At 38.2% G+C, this 25974-nt stretch overlaps 3 protein-coding genes across 7 annotated transcripts; 2 read left to right on the forward strand and 1 right to left on the reverse strand.

The window, feature by feature from the left end:
* The first annotated feature begins 885 nt into the window (after positions 1-885).
* On the forward strand, positions 886-7642 carry mmadhcb (metabolism of cobalamin associated Db). Of its 2 annotated transcripts, none has more exons than XM_068311869.1 (8): positions 886-941; positions 1472-1524; positions 1930-2068; positions 2172-2359; positions 4127-4235; positions 4530-4660; positions 4987-5073; positions 5492-7642. In XM_068311869.1, the coding sequence occupies exons 1-8, from the start codon at positions 926-928 to the stop codon at positions 5681-5683; spliced, it is 915 nt and encodes a 304-aa protein (XP_068167970.1). In that variant the 5' UTR covers positions 886-925; the 3' UTR covers positions 5684-7642. The 2 variants fall into 2 exon arrangements, with proteins under 2 accessions (XP_068167970.1, XP_068167969.1); XM_068311868.1 differs by having other exon boundaries at positions 1930-2077; positions 5492-7634.
* Positions 7643-7881: 239 nt separating this feature from the next.
* Positions 7882-13706, reverse strand: LOC137592720 (leukocyte surface antigen CD53-like). Of its 3 annotated transcripts, XR_011035037.1 has the most exons (9): positions 13563-13706; positions 12612-12698; positions 10614-10802; positions 10187-10261; positions 9842-9952; positions 9659-9720; positions 9350-9457; positions 9167-9250; positions 7882-8462 (listed from the first exon to the last, which is right to left on the reverse strand). XR_011035037.1 is itself a non-coding variant. In XM_068311072.1 (8 exons), the coding sequence occupies exons 3-8, from the start codon at positions 10761-10763 to the stop codon at positions 8394-8396; spliced, it is 597 nt and encodes a 198-aa protein (XP_068167173.1). In that variant the 5' UTR covers positions 10764-10780; positions 12612-12698; positions 13563-13705; the 3' UTR covers positions 7898-8393. The 3 variants fall into 3 exon arrangements, 2 of the variants coding, with proteins under 2 accessions (XP_068167173.1, XP_068167172.1); XM_068311072.1 differs by lacking the exon at positions 9659-9720 and having other exon boundaries at positions 7898-8462; positions 10614-10780; positions 13563-13705; XM_068311071.1 differs by lacking the exon at positions 9659-9720 and having other exon boundaries at positions 7902-8462.
* A 6312-nt stretch (positions 13707-20018) lies between these two features.
* On the forward strand, positions 20019-25148 carry vamp5 (vesicle-associated membrane protein 5). Of its 2 annotated transcripts, none has more exons than XM_068310010.1 (3): positions 20019-20307; positions 22587-22730; positions 24107-25148. In XM_068310010.1, exons 1-3 carry the CDS (start codon positions 20305-20307, stop codon positions 24248-24250), a joined length of 291 nt encoding a protein of 96 aa, XP_068166111.1. In that variant the 5' UTR covers positions 20019-20304; the 3' UTR covers positions 24251-25148. The 2 variants fall into 2 exon arrangements, with proteins under 2 accessions (XP_068166111.1, XP_068166110.1); XM_068310009.1 differs by having other exon boundaries at positions 20023-20286; positions 24107-25135.
* Positions 25149-25974: the final 826 nt, after the last annotated feature.

The raw sequence follows: 25974 nt of genomic DNA on the forward strand, positions 1-25974 counted from the left end.
CCATTTTAACACATCTTTGGCCAGCCAGTTTTGTCAAATTCCCACCCATTGATCCGAAGCACTACACTGGTTCACTTGGTGAATGAACCACTTGAGTGGTTCAAACGTCATCAGTCATGTGGTTATTCCATGTTTGAAGCAGGCTTCGGAGTGACATGTCAAAGCGGACATCATTAGCTCCATTGATACACTGTATTTGAAATGTCTTGCCTCAAATTGATCCGTAGTCCTTGGTATATTCTTTTGAAAATTGATGAAATTAGCACCGTTTCAAAATTATATGTTTGAATGGGTTTGCCATAAATGTTAATTAGAGTTGTGTTGCACCTGCTAATCTCTGGGTGAACTTATCCTGGGTTGATAAAACTATTCCTGAGCAACTTTTGTGAAACCACAAACCCTGGGTTTACAGCCTCAGGGTAAGTCAACCAAGAGCCACAGGTTTTACTCAGGGTTTATTAACGCTGCCTCGTTAAATGGACTCCGGGTCATTAAAATATAACATAAATTTACCACCTTCAGAGAGAGTAAATTTCCTGAGAGAACTTTCAAAGTCCCTGTACCTCAAAATTTTTACCCTCCCTCTCTGTTTTTGTTACGAAATAATAATAATAATTATTATTATTATTATTATTAATATTATTATTATTTTTTATTATTATTATTATTATTATTATTATTATTATTATTATTATTATTATTATTATTATTTTATTATTATTATTATTATTATTATTATTATGGTCTTGTTCCTGCTGTTCTACTTTGTAAAATTAAAATAAATTATTTAAAAATAAAGCTGCAGTCATCGGGATACAGCTTTGACACTCCGGTCCAGTAGGTGGCAGTAAAGGCCATAGAAGCTAATTGACGACCGCTAAAAGACACAAGAAGTAAACAGCAACACATTCAAGGTTATGCTTTCATGGTGGATACTGGAAGTAGGTGTTCTCCTGTCAATACTTTTCAAACAATTCGAGTAATTGAGCGAGTAACAACACAGCTATAAGGTGGACTTGTGGTTGTCTGTCTAATGTTAAACGGGGTAGAACTATTCAATATGAAGGGAACCAGGTTTAGTAGCAGCGATTCCTGAGAGATGAATATGAAAGAAGAAGATTGTGTCGAGGGTCTGAAGATGACTTGTTATCACTGTTGAGCGTCGGGGGGGGGGGGACAGCAGTCATTTAGACTGTTTACAGGTCGCTAACACTATTTAAAAATAAACCTTGTGACAAAGTACTGTATTACAACTGTAAATAGTAACAGCTGTGTTGTTTGTGGTGTTAGGATAGATAGATAAATAGATATATTTTAATAATCTACCCTCCACTCAAATACAATCATGCATTAATTACACAAGAATACCATATATCAGTTAAGGTTAACTAATGGACACTAAATCATTTAACATTATGTGACAATATAAGTGTTGAGTAGTTTCTGATTGTATTTTCATGTACTTACACAGAATCTCAGCTAAGTACTGCAAAGCAACAGGTACAGGAGATGGCCAACGCTACGGTAAGAGGCTTCTGGCCTGTGTTCTGTCTCCGGTGGATTTACTTTATGATGCTGACACGTCCAGTGAAGAAATGTGTTTCTTATCCTGGAAAACATCACAGAAAGTTCAATGTTTAGATTTCATGTTTAAATTTGAATGTTCAGCTGTTCCGATTCTAAGCTCATGGCTTGTCGTCAACCAAAAAAAGGCCTGTCGATTGCTTATTTTGGAAATGAATAAAATGAAATCAGCTTTTATTACAGGATTACAAGTTGTGGCTCAGGTGAAAACAGTAAATTCTTAATATTTCATTTCAGTCTTATCCCTAAACTGTACAATCAAATATGTGACATTAGTCATATTTCTCTAATTTCTACATGCTTTGCATCTTGTCTTTTGGCCTGTGTGTCTGTACACGTATTCAGGTGTTTTGCGGGAGAGGCAGGCTGGTCACTTACCTCCCAGGGCTTCACGTGTTGGTGAATCGTGTGACTGGAGCCACAGTGTCTTATGCTGGTAGATCCTCTGGTTCTGATAAGCTCAACATTACCCCCTCCGAATTGGGTGTGTCAGGTACTTTACATTAAATATTTTAGGTATTAAGTATTTTCTGAAAAACCTTCTTCATCAAACGTTGTGTACTGATACTGATTTGCTTCTGGCGCAGGACTCCGGACAGTTTTGTCTGATGAGAGCAAGGGGCCGGTGGAAACGCTTGACCAACACTTCCAGCTGCCTGGTAATGTTGGATTTGACTCACACCTGAAAGGACTGTATGAAAAGAACACGCCTCACTCTCTGTCTGGCACAGAGAGACAGAAATTCATGCTAACCCAGATTATGGACAAATTCTGTGTAAGTGTTATCGTCTGCTACTACTACTGCTACTACTACTACTTAAAAAGGACATACAGGTTACGGTGGAGCACAGCTCCAGTATTATATACAGTAGCCACAAAAAATTGTATTTGAGATCATTTATGTCAACACGTTTTATCCCCAGGTCATCACAAACTCTGTTCCATTTTTATTGATATTTTTGAATTTCCTATTCTCAAATGTCCCTTACCATACTCTCTATAATGAATTTCACACAGCTGCCAGATGTCCAACTACACTGTATTTGAGATGTCTTGCCTCAAATTGATCCGTGGTCCTTGGTATATTCTTTTGAAAATTGATGAAATGAGCACCGTTTCAAAATGATATGTTTGAATGGGTTTGCCATTAAATGTTAATGAGCTCCCGCTGTCAACACCAGCTACACACCCTGTTGATGTGGTGCACATGGGTCACGTGGAAAGAAACTTATGGGCTAGCTTTAGTGCTTTTAAACTTTTAGTAACTTCTTTAATACGTATTTCTCTCTCATTTTTCTCTTGTTCCTCACTCTGATTTTTTATTATGTAATAATATAATAATAAATAGTAATAAACAGTCAACGGTTTATTTACTGCGTTAATTGTGGAGCTACTTTCTCAGTGAAGACTAAACCTTGCATGTGAAATAATCCAGGCAGAAATCAAGAAGTGAATTCATCACTCATTCCCAGCCTTGTGAGACACACACACACACACACACACACACACACACACACACACACACACACACACACACACACACACACGCATGCACAGATAAAGGAGAATTTAAGAATGAAGAACTAGATGAAAACATAATAAAGCAGACACAGTAGACAGCTTTCTTTTTTTCCCCATCAAACATGGAATTGTTATTTTAACTGTTCTTTTTCCAATCTTAATATGCTGTATTAGATAATGGCTCACCCTGAAGGCATTATCATGTTAAACATCTTATTGATTTATTGATGACAATGCCACCCGCTCCACATAATTCATGTTTACTTGTCTCTGTACTACAATAGCTCATTGACCATATTGACATCACACCGTGTCAAAGTAGCCGTAGGTACTGAACTAAAAATCCTTGCTCGACAATAAAGACAATAAAAAAACATTGTGAGGCAAGAAACACTCAAAAGTTTAGGAAAACCAGTAAACAATGAGAGTTGTCCTAAACATGTGATCGGAGTATGTGGATTGAGTGTGTAAGAATGCCCTTGTAATACTTGACCGGACCTACCCCCGCTATACATTTAAATACAAAATATGATCAAAACTTCGTTGTCACAGTCAGTCTGTTCATTGATGGTTTTTTTCCTCAATATATGTTCAAGTAATTAAGAGATCACAATCACATTTTCGTGCACGTGATATACGATTTTTCATTCAAGATACACATATCTTGTTACAGATACAGATATCTTGTTGCCAGCAGGCTGCATTACCACATGAATATGTGTTCTGGGCATACACCAGATTTAGGACAGTGGTGTTATAAATAGCGTCACTTCATCCAACATATGACATGTGAGTCAAGTCATGTCAAGTTGAATAAAACTTAATAATAACTTAACTTAATAATAACTTAATAATGTGAGTAAGAATAATTGTATCCGTGTGCGACAAAGACCAAAACCCATGTACTAATAGGACTAATGAGTGTCTAAAACTGTGGAGAACAAGAGCCATTTTCTGAATTGCTGGCTTTCTTCCTTACATTTTGTCTACCTGTTCTGACAGTTATTTTTGTGTGTTCCAGGAGCAAGATGACACAGTTCCATCTCCAAATGTCAATGGAGCGCAACAGTATTTCGACACCTCCACTGTGGAATGTGCCATTCAGTCCTGCCCTGAACTTCTGAAGAAAGGTGTGGCATTTAACACTGTATTTCTATGCAGAATGACATAGTGTGTGTGTTTATATATATATATATATATATATATATATATATATATATATATATATATATATATATAAACTGATCACTTTCAAATTAAAATGTTTTAGTAAAATCCATAAGTCAACATTTTCTGAATGTTTTGTGTTATTACTGTGGCTTTCCTGGAAATTGTACAATCAAATAGTTATTTTAAAACCAAGCTGACAGAGCAGAAAACATGTTCAAATAAAAGTTACATGACTCCTGATAATGTGATGATAGATTTCCAGTCCATGTTTCCTGAGGCTCCATTGTGTGATATGATGGTGGTGACGGTGACCCAAAAGACCCAGAATGATATGACATCGTGGTGCACTGATGTCGAAGAGGAGAGAGAGCAGTTGCTTGAAAAGGTGCATTGTTGTGTGAGAATATATGGAGTATTTATAATGCTTTTTATTTTGTTTATTTTATTCTTTCTGTCAGTTCTCCTTTCTTAAAGTTTGTTTGTTCGCTCATACCTTTTTTTTAAACCACTTATCCAGGTCTGGGTTTCAGGTACGGCAATCTGCACCTTAAACATGCTAATAGGCCAAAATCAAAAAAGACAATCATGGAGCTTTTAAGTCTGAAGAGTAGTTTGATCACTAGAGTTTTATGCATGTATCATACATGGATAGCAGAAGATAGGTGAAGTCAAAATGAAGTCACTTAGTGGTCTGAATCTTTTCCTCTGCAGTTTTTTGAAGGAGCAAAGGAGATCTGCTCCATCCTGCACAAAGAAGGATACTGGGCTGACTTTATCGATCCCACATCAGGCTTAGCGGTAAGATTCCACAGTTAGTGATGTCAAAGGAACACTTGTATGACTAGATTAAAATAATGAGTTTTTACCCATTAGGTAATGTATTTAAAAGAGTGACACATCTTTATTAAAGGAAAGCTAGAGCAACCATATTCTGCTATAAATCTCATGTCCTGTTTATCATTTGTTAAATGTCAGTTAAAAACCATTCCTTTTCTGTTGTAGTGTTGTTTAATCCCATTCTACTCCCTAACCCAGGTGCTCAAGAACGATCATGTTAGTGACGGTGTCAGCAACATACTGAGTCTAAAGATTCCCCAGTATTACTTTAAAATTGAGGTTTCATGCATGCATTGCACTGAGACACTGATAATCTGTTTGCTGGGTAAACCAATAATAATCAAATTACTCTTTGATGCATGTTGGTTCTTTTCCCCAGTTCTTTGGCTCGTATACAAACAACACCCTGTTTGAGACGGATGAGAGATATCGTCACCTGGGCTTTCAGATCGAGGACCTTGGTTGTTGCAGAGTAATCCGACATGCTTTGTGGGGGACACATATTTTTGTGGGAACAATATTCACCAACGCCCCACCCAGCAGCCTTATTATGAAGACGCTGCAGAGTTGAGGGACTCCTTTGATATTACAGCACTTCAAGCATACAGTATGTGAACTGTTCAGTTTATAAGGTGTCGGTGGTTATATTGACAGAACATGGATGGCCAAGAAGACTGAAGGGATTCAAATGTGGTATGGGATGTTGTAATTTCTGGGATCATCACATAAACATCAATGGAAAAAGCAACTGGGAAATGGTGAATAAATGATTTTAGGTATCACAAATCCCCTGAAATGAGTCATTTAATTTGATTTTTTTTTATATACTGAATTAATCCCAGCAGGGAAATTAGTTGCACACTCTAGTTAGTACACATGCGCATATATCATTACCATGACCCAGCATACACAAGAATCTAGCTGGACAAAAGAGGTTATTTGAAAGCCTGGCTGATTTTTTTTCATTGACCATCACTAACAATTGAACCTTGGTGTGCATATGGCCAGTGACAACAATTGTGACCTGAGCTTACATAACCATTACATCAGCATTTTCTATTTTTAGACCACATGACTTGGCCACATTATAAGAAATACCACAGGCCGCAAAAAACCACCAGCACAAATCAGACTGATTTGTGCTGATGGTCATTAAAAAAAAAATCTTCTAAGTACCGGTAGCTTTAGTTTCTAAAAACAGGCAAGTTCTTGTCAAGGTTTTTTTAAGCTCACTAAATGAATTAATTAAATGGCAATGAAGAGAGAAGAATTGAGTTGATATGTCTGTATATCCACCCTAACCCTCTGCAACAAAAGACAGACAAAAGCTGTAAGCACATGCAGAAGCCATAGAAAAAGGCAATATAGTATTAGTATTTTTTTGATTACAGAATTTTGATACAAAATTTCAACCTAGCATTAATTTAAGTCACTTGGAAGGTTTATCAGGTTGTTGTTGTTGTTTTTGACCCATGATGTTGACATAATTTCTTCAAGAAACAGAGTTAAATTTAAATTTTAAATAATTGAAAATTTTCTTGTTGACCTCGAGTCCGATATCAAGTATTTTGAAGTCAGTAGGCTAAGTTCGAAGTAAAACCAGTCAGTGTGTTTTTTGAAAACAGTCAAATGAGTTTCGAGTTATCAAATCACACCCATGTTGGATGGTCTGTTCAGGAGGTAAAGCGTTGAAGTTTAAATTAAGTTTTGTTCCATCATAACCCTGACACAATTCCTGTACATCTTTATTTAAAAACGGTTTTGTTCTGTATTTCATGTACAGACTCACAAGCAACGTTCCCTCTAAGCTGTGCAATTGTGCACCGCTTGCACGTTCTCAGTGCACAAGAAAATCTATGCAGCGCATAAAATAAAATTTGATATAAACATTAAATAAATCTAATATTAGACCTTATCTAATCTAATTAATTAGACCAATGATATTGTTTTCTATATTATTTTGCATCACAATTCAGTAATTGACAGGTCTCCAACCAATGACGTGATAAGGTTCACGGACACAGTTCTGGGTTATGGGCCAGGCTAAGAGCAGTTGTGCAACCCCTATAATAAAAATAAGTACTTTGACGTTGTCCAAGGCCCCCATCCTGCATCCTGAGACAGTGGGGAGGGAAACATAAACATGATGTAAATAACAGGAAAAGAGGGAGGAAGCGAGCAAAACCACCAAAAAACATGAGTGAAGTGAAATTATTATTGCTCACAAAATAAGAAAAATTAAAGACATATTTTAGGAAAAGTGTTTCATATTTCAGATGATAAGAAAATATACTTTTATCATAATGTTTATGTAAGAATAGGAAAACAATGGCTGGGGGGAGTTCTGTGTCTTCACATTCTTCGTTTTCTGATCTTTTTGATGATCGTCTAATTTATGTTTATATTGTTTATATTTATTGATATATTTAATTTCATTTTTTCTTGTTTTGCTACCTTCTGTACAATTGTACATTATTGAATATGGATTGTAAACAGAGAAACACTAAAGTTCTTACAAAGTCTGTTGTTTCCAATAAAATCTACAGCACAGCAACGGCAGCTGTGGGCAGATTAATGCTGAATTATGACTAAATTCATTGGATTTACTAATGAAGCAGCCCTACACATATGATTAGTTTTAAGATTAGTTTTAAGAAAAGTGAAATTTGACTGGTAACTATCATAAACATGGTCAGAAAAGAAATGTGGACACCACAAGTAGAAGATGTTTTTGATGTATTTTAAGTTAAGGAGAATGTTTTATGTTACAATGACTTCAAGCTTGGAAATGAAAGTGTCTAAGAGAAACCATGAATTGAACAAAAACAAATCATTGGAGTCAAATATGACTGAATTTATTGACCATAGTAAAATAGTACTAATAGCTTAACAATCATCTTGCTTTTTGCTAAAAAAAAAAAAAAGTAACGTTAAAATTAAGTCATATGATCACATGATGAAACGATAATTAGAGCAAAGGATGAAAATGATATAGCACAAAAATAAATAGATAAGGTTTTAACTGTGATGATAGGCAGCAGCTCTCTAACATTGATTTATCACAGATTATTAGGTAGAAGGGAGTAGTCGTGTGTTTTTTCCTAGGGTTAGTACGTATTGATGTTATCACTTATTTAACAACCAAGTGTGTATTTCTATCACATGGCATCATCCATAGTGATAATTTAGATTCTGAACAATCAATAGTCAGCTTCCTGCAGGAGTAGAGCCTTTCAGAGTGCTGAATGTTACTGGGAATTGCAGAATAAAGTGGTTGTCCTTCATTGGTAACCCAGTCCACGCCGATGAATGTGGCAAGTAAGAGGGATGGTTATACAAAGACAAATTAACTGTAACAGAGGAGACAAGAAGAAAAAAAAAAGGTTAACTACTATCTCATTTTTCCCAATACATAAAAGAAGATAATATTGTAAAATATAGGAAGATAAATTGAAATATAGATGGTAGACTGTTCCGGCTTTAAAGTACAGCTAGGCAAAATTTTATCTGCAGTTTTTAGAACACTAATCGCTGTGCACAAGTAATATCTTAAAACTAGACTAAATTAAACTAGCTTGAATCCTTGACCCCTGCCACTTAGCATCCAACCTGCCATCCTGTCTCATAGCAACCAGCCTTCAATGGAGATTACATTCTGACCCTGAAACCTGGCAGTCATGTTTTTTAAAAATAACTAACCTGACCATTTTCACAATGATATGTGGAGATGACAAGTGCATCATGACTCTTGACACTATGTGAAGTGCCAGACGCCCTCAACGCAGCGCCTCAGGTCCTGAACACAGATTCTTTCTCACATCCCCACAGAGATGCCTACAGCTACATCAAGTTCTCACCTGCTTTTACTTCTCGCGTTTGTTCCTGTGCTGCAATAATGCAATGAGCCTATGTTCAAGTTGTTGACAGTGCCAACCTGCAGCAGTGTCTCTTCTGTTTTATTAATCTCCTGCTAGTCCTGTACATCACTTAGTGTAATATATTTGAAACTTTGTTCAAAGGGTTGAAATATGCTTGAAACCTGAATATACTTTACCTGTATGATAAACATTGTGACAACGCCTGCGCCTGTGCTAACATAATTTCTGGCGAACCAGTTCCGGAGTTTCACAGCGCAACCCTGAAATACAAAATGCATATATGTATACATACATGTTTATACATATGTGTGTGTGTATAAAACTCTGAGTTTTTGCAATGATGAATCGAGAGGAGTAACCTCTTGCCAGTGGTCATGTATGGAGATGTCACAGGGGTCCACGGAACAACATGAGATTGGAATGTTATCTTTCCAGTCTTCCATGCCATGAACTCCACAGCACCTAAACTGCATAAAAATATATCAAGCAAATTAAGCTTTTTTTAATTTCATGTTGTGAAACAAAATTAAAGAATCTCCTTAAAAGTGTGCATCTATGTAATCTTGCCCTAGAAGCATCTGTTTCCATCCAGATTAAAATGCAATACTATATATAATTCATTCATTCATTTTCAATACCAGCTACGCGCCTAACACACTGACTCATACCTAGAGGCAATTTGAGACTGGCCAATATGTCTGAAGTGCATGTTTGTGGAGGTTGGAGGAAGCTGGAAAACCCAGAGAACCCATGCAGACATAAGAAGAACACATATATACAGTATATAAGTAAGAGAGAGAGAACACCAAGCAAAGACGAAGTAGTTCGAGTGCAGTTTAATCATGTTTTACCAAATGTTGGACAGCATCAAAGTCATCTTTAAGGGTCCTGTTTTCTTCTTCACTGGACTGTCTGTATGTCTCCAGGCTACGCATAAGGTCTCCCTCAAAGTATGTGTCAATCTGCATAACAGACAGGTTTTAAACACAGTTCTACATACTGACCAAGTAGTTTAAATAAAGTCCTGTGGAAATGTGAAGAGGTTCATTACATCAGTCATTAATTGATAGAAGCACAACTCTCAGTAAAGAATTCAGTGTGTGTGTGTGTGTGTGTGTGTGTGTGTATATATATATACATATATATATACACACACACACTGTACTGTTGTACAGACTACATGTAAAGCAGCTTACCTCTCTGCTGTAAACTAGGAACACACAGGCCATGGCCAGCTCCACCAACATTAGAATGAGCAACAGGATGAAAAACTATAATCAGAAAATCAAGTTTAAAAAGTTGGAAGATAAGCCAGACAATATAAGCCTTCTATAAATGTATAATTCTTTGATAAATTCAGTATATATTTTAATTATTCTCACATGTATTTTGCAAAATTTGTAAACACATTTTTTTTTTATACCTGCGCTGTCTCCCATTTAACAAACTGCCCAGAGACTGCAGAATTTTTAGTGAATCAATTATTGGAAATTTAAACAACACTGTTGTTAATCAGATTGGGTGTTTGCCATGTTGGGTGTATTTTCTGATGCACTTCTAATTATCTATTCAACAGAAAAAAAAGTAAATCATGTTATAATAAATAATATGCTTCATACTCACAGTGATCAGCATGCAGCGGTTCTCCTTCATGCCACCTAACACTCCCAAAAAACACACACAGGTGACAATAGTACCTGTGACCACCAGAGTGTTGGCAGGGTAGATGGGCCAGAATGAAATGATGAGGGATGCAAACCTGGAGTGTATCATCTGGAACTCCCCAAGTGCTATAACAAATGCACCACACAACTCCAAGACATAGGAGACAGGAGACATGCCATTAGCCTGGATATGGGACTTAAATCTTACTGCACTACAATAATCTTATTTAAAAGCCACAATTCACTTATCTCTCTACTCAATACCAGGAAACTAAAATGAATTTGCCACTTATTTGGCAATTTGTATGTGTTCATGTGTTTGTGTGTGGTAATGTGATGACATAGTTGGACTGCAGTTTATTCCTCATGCCTGGGGCATTAGTAGACAGGACAGGTTTTTTGTTGGAAAAGCATAAAAAAGTATCTTTTGCACAATGGATCATTCAAAGGAGCACTCAGACGACCTACTACTGTTGTGTCTGTTTCAGGGGCACTTGAACACACCTTGTTCAAGCACAGGCATGTCCATAAGTGCACATGGCACCAGGACACCCTAGGCCGGGGGTTGATGATCGACTTTGTTGTTGAATCATCGGACCTTCAACCGTGTGTCTTGGACACTCGGGTGAACAGGGGGGCAGGGTTGTCAACTGATGACCACCTGGTGGTGAGCTGGATCCACTGGTAAGGCAGGAGGCCGGACAGACTCGGGAGGCCCAATTGTGTTTTGAGGAATGTTAGTGCTACCCTAGGTCAGCGAGGTCTTCAACTCCCACCTCAGGGAGAGCTTCTCCCAGATCCCGCAGGCGGCTGGGGACTTGAGTCAGAGCGGACCGTTTTCTCCACCTCCATTGTTGAAGCGGCTGCTGCAAATCTGGTTGCATTGTGGGATTCCGGAGGCAGCTGACAGGTAAAAAGGGAGACCATAGAGTGTGTTCCAACTATAGGGGGATCACACTCCTCAGACTCCTGAGGAAAGTCTAATCCAGAGGAGAATTCAGGAGGAACAATGCAGTTTTCATCCCAATCATGGAGTACTGGACCAGCTCTACGTTCTCCATCAAGTGCTCGAGGGTTCTGAGGTTTTGCCCAACCAGTCCATTTGTTCTTTGTGGATCTGGAAAAGGTATTCAATCATGTGTCTCGTGGTATCTTGTGGGGAGTGCTTCAAGAGTATGGGGTTCGGGGCCCTTTTCTGAGGGCAGTCCAATCCCTGTATGAAGAAAGCTTGCATTTCAAATCCAGCAATGGTTATGAGCAGCAAAAAGGTCGTCTGCCCTCTCCAGGTCCAGGACCTCGTTTTCTCAAGGTCATCAGCTAGTTTTCATCCCCTTTGCCGCCCGAGTAATGTGCTTTTTCTTTCATCTTTCTATCCGCAACGGTTGTGAAGATGGACGAGCTGACGGATGGATGGAGGGGCAGCCACTCAAACACTGACAATTACAATACATAAGTTTCTTTTGTAGAGTGGCTGGGTGCACCCTTAGAGATACGGTGAGTAGCTCAGTGACCAAGGAGGAGCTCGGAGTAGAGCCGCTTCTCCTCCATATCAAGTGGATCCAGCTGAGGTGACTTGGGCGTCTGTTCCAGATGCCTCCTGGAAACCTCCCTGGGGAGGTGTTCTGGGCATGTCCTACCAGGAGGAGATCTCAAAGAAGACCGAGGACACATTGGAGGGACTATGCTCTCTCTCTCTGCTGTCCTGGGAACACCTCGAGAGACCCCCGAAAGAGCTGAAAGAAGTGTCTGGGGAAAGGAAAGTATGGGCATCCCTGCTGAGACTGTTACCCCCACGACCCGGCCCCGGATAGGCAGTTGAAGATGGATGGATGGCATCATCTATACTAAGTCTAATCGTGACCAGAAGACATTTACTGTAGTGGCCAACAGGCCGTTCAGGACACACCAGTGGTTAAACGTGACATCATACAGCGTATGTAGATGTGGAAAAACTTACCCAGCACAGAAAGATGAGAGCTGTCACCATACTTTTCAAGCAGCTTACACAGGAACGATTCATCCTTTGAAATTATTTTTGCAATACCTTTTAGAGCAGACACATTCATTGCCATAGTTACATACTGAATTGGTTCAAGTGACAGTTGTACAATTATCCTTTAGTCATGTAGATACAAAACAAATGAAGCTACTGCTATGTGAATGTTTATAGAACGTCACTGTTTGGTGTGACAACATTGAGTCATGAGGCCAAGAATCCTTCCACCTTGAATTAAGTGATAAACCCTTTTCTCTGACACTTTCTAAGGTGAACAAGTTTAAAGTTAGCGGTCAGGTCTTCTTTAAAGGTTTTAAAAGGTCAGTCAGACGAACAAACAACATTTATTACTTTCTAAAAGGATCTGTTCTGGGATCAATTAATAAACTGTGATCTGATCTTCATAAATGAATAAATTAAATGTATTATTTATGATAAATAGAAATTTTGAAATAATCAAAGAAGCTAATGTCAATGACTAATTTACTAAAATATTTGGATAATTCTGGTTTCAACCTGCTGTTGAAGACAAAAACAAATAAATGCTTTGTGAGAAGAAATTTCTTCTAATGTGGAAGAAAAACAAATAGAACAAAATGTTTTCTCAACATGTTTCCTTTTAGGTTTCAGTTTTTGCAGCATACAACTGCTTTCCACATTCATATTCACTTTGTGTACCGGTAGTTTAAACATACGATCTCAGATCATTCATATCAATTGCAAGGTGACTAATATCTACTTTCATGCCAGCAATAGTTCATACAATGTGCCACAGTAAATTTTTATAATGGAATGTGTTTTTGTAATTGTTTATGCATGTGTTTAAGATTTAATCACAATAAGATTGTCAATAATAAAAATGAAATAGAATTATCAGTCTTATCAAAACATCATTAATATCAAAGAACATACCTGATCTTCACTTCACTTATGCACATCCAGGAAAGACTCATGCTGTGAGCAGTACTCTGGTGTAGCATTAACGTTTACAGTGTTAACTAATAACAGACCATAAGGAGGGAAGACAAGAAGAATAGCTGAGGCCTCTGTTTACCAACCAACAAGAGCAAAACTGAGAGGACAGAGGCGTGGAGTAGAAGTCTGGCTTAATATAGAGCAATCACATTGTTTGTCAAGTTGAATTTGATACCAGGTTATCTTGTGTCCTCTGGTGAAATGCATTGGTTTTACAGTGCTCAGAACAAAATAGGGGGGCTTTTCCTCAGGACTATATATTTGCAATACTCTTAGACACATGGGGGGGTACATCAATTAGGCAGAGGTTCATTGAGCAGTGTTAAGTCATATTGGATATTTCTTAGCTTAATCATTAATGGATCAATTTGATTCATAACAGCCAATTGTTGTTGTTGATAATATGTGCTTAATCATAAGCTGATCCAATATACAGCATATATTGTATATTGTGTGTATGTGTGTATATATATATATATATATATATATATATATATATATATATATATATATATATATATATATATACTACTACTACTACTACTACAAATCATTGTGTAGAAAATTCAGAGTAGTTCAGAGCAGACATCAACCAGTAGGTCATTCTCACACAGAAATGTCCAAGTTCTCATCATATGAATGCAATTTAGACAATTTAGACATGGAACCAGGTATCATTTGCATTCAAGAGTCATGGCTCAAACCCACACTGTGTAATATTATTAATGGATACACTACGATACGCATATATAGACACAGCGGGAATGGAGGAGGAAGCATGACATTAATTGTAGTTGGAAATAAAGGTTTTTAGTATATAAATCAACAAATAAACACAGAAAAATGTTAATTTTATAACCTATGTTTAAAAAAAAGTGGGAAAGGAGAAATTAGAAACAATTCTGGAGCATTGGAGAAGTAATATCTGGTGTGTAGATTTTATTGCACAAAGCAGAGGAAAAATACACAAATGAGGACATTATAGAGATTTTCTACAGAAGATGAGAACAATACTGAAAATCTTTTTGATTTTGTTGGTGATTAAGATGATGCTGAGGACTTCACTTTTTATCAATTCAAAGTATTGGGGGGTTTTTTGTGTGTGAATGGGGTTTTTGATCATAATCGATAGTCAAAGTCAAAGAAATGATTGAAATCCTTTAATCTCAACTCACTTTCAACATGTGAAATGTCCTGATCTGTTGAGTTTCAAACCTCCCCCTGAAGGGAAAGGTTACTGGAGATAAGAACACCGCTGTCTCCGTCATGGTTAAATATACACCAGCGATAATGTTCATCTCAGCTCAGCCACGCTCTGCATTCCTGCTGCTGAGCTGTTATGACACAAAACAAGTTCAGCATTTGAAGACACAAGACCTCCACACTCTCTTACACTGAGTCAACAAACAAACCTCCAGGGTCACCTGTTGATGGGCTGTTCCCACACTCTGGTCCTGGGGGAGGCGTGTTCCTTCGCCCAGCTGAAGGAGATCACTTCCAGCCTCTCCATGTTCCCGTGGACCAAAAACATGTGAATTGTAAACCTTATGTATTTGTAGCCTGCTTAGTCCTTTTGATAGAAAAGTCTCCCATGGACAAGTGGTGAAAATCAGCACTCGTGCTAACACACTGTAAATGACGCATCTACGAGTTTTGCAACTGGGCAATGAGCAATGTGATTGTTATGCCCCTGTCAAATAAATAAACGTACATACATAGTAGGCTGATATAGCTAATATACATTTACAGCCTGTCACCTTCATATAAGGCTTGTATAAAAATTAAATATAAGGCTTTAATTTTTTTGTGGCTCTAGACAAATTAAATTTGACTTTTTTTGGTCCAATATGGCTCTTTGAACATTTTGGGTTGCCGACCCGTGCTTTAGGTGAATAAAGATATTAAGACCAGGTGAGGTTTGAGGTGAAAAGTCGATTAAAAGTTATACAGAAAGAAATATTCTTCTACTGTCTTGTCACTTAGGGTTTAATTTTTGTCTTTAGAGACCTTTCACACCGTCTCGCTGCATTGAATATTTATTCCCCACGGTTTGTCACATTAATAAATGTTTTTCATTGCTCTGATATGTAACGTGGTGTATTATTTACGTTCTTTGTTGATGCTATTTGTGTCACCCACAGCAGATGGAGACAGAGAGTTGAAATGATCTGAGTTCAGAGGAAAGAGGACTGAGGGATTCCCCTTCTGCATCACATGAGGTTCCAATCAGCTTTTGGTCAAATTGGGGAAGTCACTAAGATGCAGTTTCTCACACTTCTAGTTTCTGTGCAGTTTAATCACATTTTCAATATAATAAACATAATAGCAAAAATGTAGGTGTTAAGTCAGCGAGTCTAAATTAAATCTCAGTTTGAATAATTACATACATTGCATTACTAGTATCACCAGGATAGATTTCTATCAGTTGAAAAATGCCCCAACATTTGTCTTATCCAAATAATTAATGCCAGCTCTTTCAGAATGTAGTAAGCAGACTGATGACATAGTAGTGAAAATATGAACTTTATTTTTTTGTGTGTCTAAAACCGTAATTGCTGTACCGGACTTGTAATTGTGCAAACTTGAACCCAAAAGTGAGTTATATTAGTTTGAATGCTGTGAAGAATTCGTTGAATTAAAGATTCTGATTCTGTAACAGATAAACAGGGTGTCCATAAATCAGGCCAAGAATGCCTTCCCTGCTTATGCATGTGTGAGACAAAGATGAAACTTTAATGTCCGGCAATTAAATCTGATATAAAATCAATTTTTAACTTGAAACTTTCTTGTTGGGCTTTTATCAGTTATATATGATGATATCCTTTATTCCACCTGTCACATTAACAAGACAAATACTTCAAATGATGAAGGCCTACCTTTGTTTTTTCTGGACAACAGTGACATATAAATACAGTATATCCAGTAAATACTCATGATGCATTCATGTCATTTCAGAGAAGCAGAAGAACTACAGTAAAAGGTTTGGTTTAAGGATTTGCTATGACCTGTAGAACAGGTCATAGCACCTGTAGAACAGGTCATAGCAGGCTCACCGTGCCTGTTGTCTCAACAACAATGAACCTCTGCAACCAATCAGAGTGAATGAGCAGTTTTGGTGACTGGTTGTTTTTTAGGAACAACAGCCTCTTAGAGAGGCAAACAATTACTGACAATTTGTCTGTTTCACTGACGGGAAACGGGCGCGGCCTCGCGCTGCTGCAGTCATATGGTTGTGAGTCTGACACCCATTGACCAGTGTTAGACAGTGATGTGAAGGAGAGTATCAACATACTGAATATACCCTTTGTTTTTGTGCAGCATTTCCCAGAAGAAGCCTTTTGTTGGGTTCGGACCTAACAAAGTCCCGTGTGCTGCCTCCGTCAGAAAAATGCTAAAAGATTCCATTCTCCAGTCTCCGTGGTGATGAATAGTAAGATTTGTAAATGTGAAGTACATCAGCATCTGATGAAAGTCAACATTACATCATAATGTATGCTTCTGTACTAAAACTACACTGCAGTAACCTCTACATTCCTTTGTATTGTCCAGTATGCATAGTATTTTTATTTATTATTGTATTATGACACAGTATAGTATAGTGCAGTATATAGTATAGAAGAGAATAGAATAGAACAGAACAGAATAGAAAAAAACAGAATAGAATACGATAGAATAGAATACAATCGAACAGAATAGAATAAAATAGTGCAGTGTGGTGCAGTATAGTGTGGTTGTATATATTATAGTTGCTGTATATTCATGCCAGTATTATTCATGCCAATATTACAGTGCTAAATACAAATGTAATGAATACTAGCACACAGTAGAGTACTCACAATAGGTGTAGTATTTTTAGTGCAGTTAAATAGTGTGAATCACAGTATATCAGTATACGAAAACCCTACACTACAGATGTAACACTGAACAAAATGCACATTATTATTATTATCATAAGTTTGAATATCGTACGACATAATACTAGACTATAGCCTTGAACTCTTGTAATTTCAGCGTAAAATAACATCTGTTGTGGTGGACTAAGTGAAAGTGAAAGTTTCCCCATTCAATAGTGTAATAGCGCTGTGTGTATTACATGAGTCACATCACTCCAAGCCAATGATTTGAATGGTGTTTTCTGAATCAAAGCTTTTCATTCATGTACAATAGTCATGATTCATCAGGTCTACGTTACAGATTCTGCTTTAAGGACCATCCCCCTTTTCTGTTATAGGTACAACAGACAACATCACCTATAAGGCAAATATATAAGGACTCAATTCTTCAGTGAGTATCATGGCTGGCAAATAAAACTAATATTTTAACATTTCTTAATTCTCATATCTCTTTATCTTAAACAAAACCAATTCAGCTAAATAAAGACATCCATTTTCCCCATCCATGCATCCGTATTGCTTCCAGATCTAGTTTCATATCCTGTAGGGCTTCTCTCATGTGCAGTTCAAGTCCCAACAGGAGTATTACGTCATAAACCTTTAAATAATATTTGATATAATAATGTCAAAATACTGTATATGAAAGCACAACAGCTAATATAGGACACGATTATGGCATTAAGAGCATTTAATGCTTTTACATCCATTCTTTCATGCCTACATTCAAGGTTTTTGACAAGAAGCGCGGGTTATTCATTCCATCAACAACCTGAACCATTAGGGGGTTTTGAGAATTCATGTGAAGACATCAGTTTATGCCCTAAAGGTTTAGAAAAAAATTATTTGAGTTATCCTACTTCCTCCTCTTTCTACGCACATCATTTTTTGCTGCCCAGTTGTGAGTTAATCTGGCATCATATGCTGTATGTTTGTGTATCTCGGTCTCTTATTTGTATCTAGATTGTCTCTGTAATCAGAGACCATGATGGGTCCAGTCATCCTGGTCACCACCTCTTTGACCTTTTGCACTCTGGCCAGCGCTACAGGTCACACAAAAGCCGGAACCAGCAGATTCAGGGTAACTTCTTCCCCAAAGTTATCAGCACAATAAACAGTAAAAAAAAACAAAAAACAAATAAAACTTCCCAAGTGTGCAATCATCACTATCACCTCCCTCAATCATGTGCAACAGCAAAATATTTCTGTCTGCCGTACTTCATGTGAAATACCGCCACTATAAATGTGACATGTGGCGAGGAAAAAAAAGAAACTTCTTTTGCTTAGTTGTTGTCATTTCTGCGGGATCGATTTTGTGTATATTTCTGTCTTTTATTTTAATTATTTCATTATTGTAAAGATGCCTAAGGAGCAGCACTCTAATCTTGTTGTATTTAATGTGTAGTATTTGATACAATGACAGTAAAGGCTATTCTATTCTGTTCTATTTTTAATAACACTTCTGCTTCTTCCAAAGAGATGTAACAGAATACTGTGGTAACAGAGTACAATCTAGTGTAATGATCTCAATACAAATTTACTTAGTACTAGAGCCACTTTTGTGAATCCCTGAGGGAGTATCATGTGAGTATTACACATATTTCTCACAAGGTGGACCAGCTTTCACTTTCTTAGACAACACCCAGTGACCAAACTGCACAAAATGTCCTGAAGAACACTAGCAGACCTCAGCAGACATCTTGACAGGATGGAGGGTGTGTTTCCAGTGCGGCCGTCTGTGGTGTGTTGCGGGTTCCCTTCTGGATAATAGAGATAATGAAATGTCACCGAAGAGCCTGCGTACTGATGCGTTCAAGCACCCTCGTAATTTGAAAAGGAATTTTAAGGGAACATAAATTGTATGCGAGGATGTTTCACTTTCAGTGAAACTTTCGCTGAATGTTGCGACCCCTGAATGTTGTGATACAGTCAAACTGTGTCACTGTGTCAAGTGCTTCATAAATACTTTTAAATATTTTTAAAATGATCATTATTGAAGAATTCTCACTCCACAATCAGAACCTTAGTATCTGCCGCATTCATAAAGTATGCACTGATAACATTCGTTATTCCAATAAAGATATCGATTTTTTTTTTAACCAACATTAATTGAAATCAGAAAAAGGGTATATTGTGCAAGATATCAGAGAAGGGCATATTGTGCACTCTTCTGCAGTTACATCATATAAATACAAGATTACAACACTGGATGTCAACACTAGATTTGTTCCGGCTTGTTACATAAGCAGTGAAGGAGGAATTTAAATAAAATACTAATACAAAATCTTGCATTCACGGTTGTACTTGACGTGCATGGGTACAGCGTATACAGTATAATAATCACTGTGTCGTGTCGTAAATTAATTCTTAAAAGTAGATAACACGTAGGCCCGAAGGTTGCTCGTTACGGGAAACGGAGAAATACGCGCTCGACTTGTTGAAGCCGGAAACAAGACCGGACTCGTCGATGTCACGTTCCTCCCACTTTGTACTTGAGAAGTCCTGACGGCCCTGAACGCACCACATCGACACCGTGCGAAGTCCAGCCGCCTGAGGTCCGACCGCCGCTCGGAGGACTGGGAGCACCGGGGGCGCACCCGAACCCGAACCGATCATCGGAACACTACAGGAACCCGTCTCCACGTTCAACGAAGAGGCAGATTTTAAACCCCAGTGCTGTTTTTTTTTAATCCTGTTTCTAAAGTTGACTGGAGCTGTTCGCTTGGTGCTCTGGACCGACGTAAACCCGACAAGACGCACGGCTACACATGGTGAGTCAACTTTAACACATGGTGAGTCAACTTTAACACATTAACACATGGTGAGTGAACTTTAACCCCCCCCGGACGAAATCCGTGTGTTATCAGGATGATATAGAATAACAGAAGACCCGGTAGACGCTGCTGCTTTAACCCGGCGCTTTGGAGAGTCCACCCCCATATGGGCACTGGAACTGGGGCAAGGTGGCAGGGTGACAGCACGCTAAACAAGTGCAGGAATCACAATCTGTTTTTTCTATAGTTATAAATGTATAGTTACAAGGTTAGAAGTGGATCTGTTTTAGTTCATGTTTTTAATGTGTCAATAGAATCCAACAGATCAGGTTTAATAAAAGAGTTGTAATGTCATCTGTCTCCCATTAGAGATCCTTTTACTCTACTAGAAATAAAGTCATCCACTAGGATGACCCCCAGTAGAACAACATCCAGTAGAACGAGATCCAGCCCCATCCATCTGTCACTATCATTCAAGGATGGTGACAGGATAGTGATTGGATTTTTTATTTCATAGTTAGGACATCACGAAACTTTGCGCACCAATTTTTTTTATCATGATTCATGCTTTTCCCAAAAAATCCAAGAAAGAGAACCACCTTCCTACTAAGTGTCGTGGAAATCCCCTCAGTGTAATCCATATACTCTTACTGGCAAACAAGTGAGATCATAATCTCTTTGAAGTAGAACCAATACAGACTGCAACATCCCTCAACACCCCTTATTTCCAAAATTTTACCCTGACGTACTTGCATAGGTCAAAGATCAAAGCTGGTGCTTTGACATACGTTCATATCAAAGCAGTAGCAGTAGATCTTTCTATTTTATCCAGTTCCTGAGTGTACAAAAGTTGACCTTGACCTAGTTTTCTAAAGGTCATCATCTCACGTTCATCCCCTTTGCTGCCCGAGCGATGCGCTTTTTGTTTCATTTTCTATCTGCAACAGTTGCGAAGATATTTGGTGGACTAACGGACGAACACACGAACGCTGACAATTACAATACATCACCCATTGAAGCAGGATGTAATGACCTTTGAACTTATGTCTAAGTAACCTTCACAGATGTTCTTCTTAAACACGAATGAAGGCCCGTTACATGTGTTACATGAAGTCCACATACAGTCTCCACTCTTCGAATGGGATGGTTGCAACACTGCCCAACAGTAAACATGGTATTACATGATGTGGATGTGGTGTCCTTGGATACTTCAGGTATGTTATTGTAGGCAGGAGAGAGGGAGGAAAGGAAGGAAGGAAGCAAGGAGGGGAATTGGAATGGGCAGCAGTTCCTGTGTCAAGATGCCGCCAGCTTAATTTAAAAAACACTATTGTTCAACTTGGAACTGTTGGACCAGACGTGGCAGCAAGGCTTTCAGTCGGTTTCCAACACTCACTGACATTACGGGGGCTCTTCTGCAAACCTGGAGGGTGCCGCAGGTCTGCAGACAGATGGTAGTGTTTGAAATCAAGATGCTCAGAGACAATTTGATTCGTTCTGTCCGTTGGTTTCCTGTTCTCCCGTCGTGGCTCACAGTGCAAAGGTGAAGGCGGATACTTAAACTGCTCTGAATATCCTGCCACAGATTTCCTTTCCAACTCCAACTGCTCTTAAAGATGTAGAGAACACCAGAACCCATCCTTCACGATCTGACAAAACCTTTTCTACTTAGCTTTATTCCTTTCATTACTCATCAACTTGTTGCATTGCTAAAGAAGAATGAAAGTACGCTGGTCTCACGTTCGGATGATGTTCTGAAAGCAGGGATGTTGCTGTGTTTAGAAGACAGTGAGCTTCACTGATCTCCATCAGAAGCGTAGGTTAGGTTAGGTTAGTCCTCCTGGAAACCTGCTGGACCACAAGCCGCCTGGATTGAGCTCCAGACACCCTCTGTCCAACATTGTCGACTGACAATGTTAACTCCTCTGTGGTGCGCCCTATGAGCAGCATGTAGGGGGCGGTGCCTTGCTCAAGGGCGCCTCGGCAGTAGTCAGGAGGTGAACTAGTTACCATAATCTAGCTCTACATGCTAAATTAAGTTCCTTGTTATTTCTGGGTGCGTTACAATATGAATTCAGTGACTCGTCATGCTAACTAGCTTCCTGCCTGCAGGTTTTTCCCAAGAAACAAAAAGCTGATGCTGGGTGTTTACGTTGAGACAGGACTATTACTCATTACCATCTTTCTTTCATGACAGGAAAGTTCAAACAATGTGAGCATGTAACTTCCCCCCAAAAAAAGTCCAGAATGACTGATTATGTTTGACTCCTGAGCCCTCCTGTGTGTCGACTGGACAGGAGAATGGGAAGAGCCGCCTGCAGCAGGCCCAGGAGGATGTGGAGGAGGTGACGGTCATCATGCAGGACAACCTGAACAAGGCCAATGAGCGATCTGGAAAACTGGACGACTTGGAGGGTAGAGCCGAGGAGCTGCTGGCAAAGGTAGCCTGGTTTTATTTTAGAACTCTCAGTAGAAGCATCTGGGTTGTTTTGATAAGGTGAAGGACGAGAGCAGATGGTGCATAAACTCCCATTCAACAGGCGGTTAAAACTAGGAAATGTCATATTGAAGGCTATAAATACGCCTTAGGTGGAGCTAGGGAGGAAAACAAATGTACATTTACATCCTGATTGTGTTTTATGGTGCTATACATAGAAAGGTATTTCCTATTGTTTTTTAAGATGAATGAAACAAACTGGTCTCCCTGCTGAAGAGGAGTGGGACCAGGACATGCCACCAGGCAAACGTCCATCCTGGGGTCAACAAGGAGGTCACCTCATTCCCACATTTCCCCAGTGGTCTGTGTGTCACTTTTCAAAGCTCTCATGAATGAAAAGGCTGACTGATGACTCTAAACAAAGTTTAGGAACAGTACTTTTAAATCTTCTGGATCTACTCTGCATGTGACCCCACGATGAGCTGGTGTCTCGTTCGGGGTGAAGCAAGTCAAGTCAACTTTATTCCGATTCATTCTTTGCTCGTCTTGATAAATACTCTTGTGTACAACTTTACACATTCTGAACAGTTTATTCTTTCAAAGAAAACTGATCATGGTCAGAACATTAAATAAATACTGTTATCTTAAACGTACAAATTCAGAATTCTTGAAAGAAAAGTAAAAAAATATGTCAGATCTGACACCTTACAGCACATTGGATGTTGAGCACACAAGAATTTTGTACAGTCTTCTTTAACCATTTTCAAAAAATGATGTTAGCTTGATAATTAATGTTGATCAAACCATGTTGGCAGGATTTGAAGGTTGGCATTGAACCGGATGAATGTTTACATGATCTGTGATTAAGCTCCTAATATGACAACAATTCTCATCAAGTGAGAATACGACTGCTGTGTAATGTCTTGTAATTATTTAAATGCAGATTTTTATTTGTGCAGCTCTGTGTTTTATTATGGGATCCAGTTTGTGAGGTTCCCTTGAGTGCTGCTGTCGGTCCTGCTTGAACCTGAATTTAAGAGGTGTTTGTCTATGTCATGTCAAGTGCTTTGTGATATAACTTGTAACAGAGGGACTACTAGTTGACACCCTAATGGATTTTTGTCATTCACAGATCGAATATAAACTCTAGAGACAATAAGTGTGGAAATCTTTATCGCACACGCAAACAGGAAATAGATTTATGCCTTTGACAGTTACTTTGTAGACTGAAAATAGACCTGTAAGTCTATATATGAAGATTGATGGTTTTTGTTATGCATTTGTATTTTTTCTGTGTTCAATATGTTTGAAGGCTTTGTAATTACACAACAACAGAGTAACGTATTCTTTTTTTTTTTTTTTTGTCTTTTCGTCCTGCAGAGTAAAAATTTTGAGAAGACCACCAGCCAGGTAAAGCAGAAGAAAAGATGGGAGAGCAAGAAGATGAAGTATATCTTCATCGGTGTGGGAGTGGTGGCTGGACTCATCATCATTGGACTCATCATCTTTGCCATTGTTGGATAGCAGAGGAAGACGGCACCTCCTTTGCTGACGAAATGGAGATAGTGATGTGCGTAAAGGTGAAGTGTCCCTGAGGACAGGAGGGGGAACGGTTGGCCTCTTGCATCTTGCCTGACAAGGATAGACTGTGACTTTCCTGTGTTTATAGATATATTTATGGAGCTTTTGGCCCCTGGCTTAATTAGTAAAAGTCTTCAGTTGTTATGGTACCACTGATTACTCTGCTGCTCTTTAATATAGCGGTAATGTTACAAAGGTCTCTCTTTCAAGGACAGAAACCTTCACCAAAGATAGATGTAAATAAAAAGTACTTTGTATTCTCAAACAATGCATCATCACGCTGCTGCTTTTCTAAGAGTTCCTTTTAAATTTTGGACAGAAGAAAAACAGAAATTAGAATTCTGTTCTCTAATTTTCTGTGGGTTGGTTGTGGAGTTTTTTGTTTTGTTTTTTGGGGTTGTTTTTTTTGAGTCAACTGGTGCAGAAAGAGCAGAAAACAGAATAAATGCCAAATTACAAATTGTGTCGCTCAGAAATGGATGTTCCTTTTGGATGGATGATTAAAATGTGTGTTCACTTTAGACATGACTATTATTGATCTGTTTCTCAGCCTTAGTTGTTCATATTAAACAGATCAATTAACCAATGATATTGTCTACATTTTTGTCAAGTTCTTCAAATAACAGGTCTCAAATCAAACCTGTTACTAAGTAGTGGAGAACGTTTGAGTCTGGAACTGTCCTGCAGTTTTATTATGATGGCCAACAGCGACCTCTGCTGGCTTAAGTTTTAACAACAATTAAATGAGCGTTATTTATTATTAAAGACTTGAGTCCATATGGGATGGAATATGCCTTGTGTGAAATGCGTGGTGGAAGTAAAATGCTCCAGTTGTGATTGAGAAATCTGTGGCTCTTATTTTATCACTGTGTTTGGAATGTCTCTTTGATTTTATTCTAAGTAAGACAATCATTAAAAGTTAATGCAGGGTGTTTATTCTTCACATGACATTAATTTTCTATTCTCTAATTGGTTCTGTTAATTTATTTATCTCCTCAACCGTTGATTTAACCATATTAAGAGGTTTTCAAAAAAATTTCTTTTTTCGATTCCACTTCTTGTTCTTTAGTTCTTTGTAATATTTTGCAAACGCATGTGATATTTCTGTCAGGTTTGTCTCAATCTGATTCGTCTCTGGGTGTCTAATTCTTGAGATTTTACGAGTAGATTGGGCTTTGCGCATCTAAAAGTTTACGAGCTTTATTTCCCATATCATAATTGTTTATGTTTATGAACCTGAGCTCATCCAATTTTAATCTAACTTCTTTTAACTATTTAAGGACCTCCCATTGTTTGTTTTGTTTGTGTTCTTTTTCTAGTTTATTTCTTTTTCTAATTCTAGCTCTATTGTTAGACTGTGTCTTAAGTCTGGATCCTATGGAGATGATGTTCCCCCTTATTGTGGCCTTCCCGCATTCCATAATGTTGAAAGAGAGACAGCCCCATTGTCATTCAGGGGAAAATAATCGGATAAAGCCGACTGTATTTCTTAGTGGTGAGCAGTCAGTGTCAGCGAGGCCTTCTCTGTTGGCCCAACATCATGATAATATTTATGATAAAAGTTAATTATATTTTTAATGGGTCAGTGTTCTATTTTTAGGTTAGAGAGGTTTTATCCAATCAGAATTCAGTGAGCTTGTGTTGCCAGGTGCAACCTGGCAGGCCTC

This window comes from Antennarius striatus, chromosome 3 (genome assembly GCF_040054535.1).
Source record: "Antennarius striatus isolate MH-2024 chromosome 3, ASM4005453v1, whole genome shotgun sequence".
Lineage (NCBI taxonomy): Eukaryota > Metazoa > Chordata > Actinopteri > Lophiiformes > Antennariidae > Antennarius > Antennarius striatus.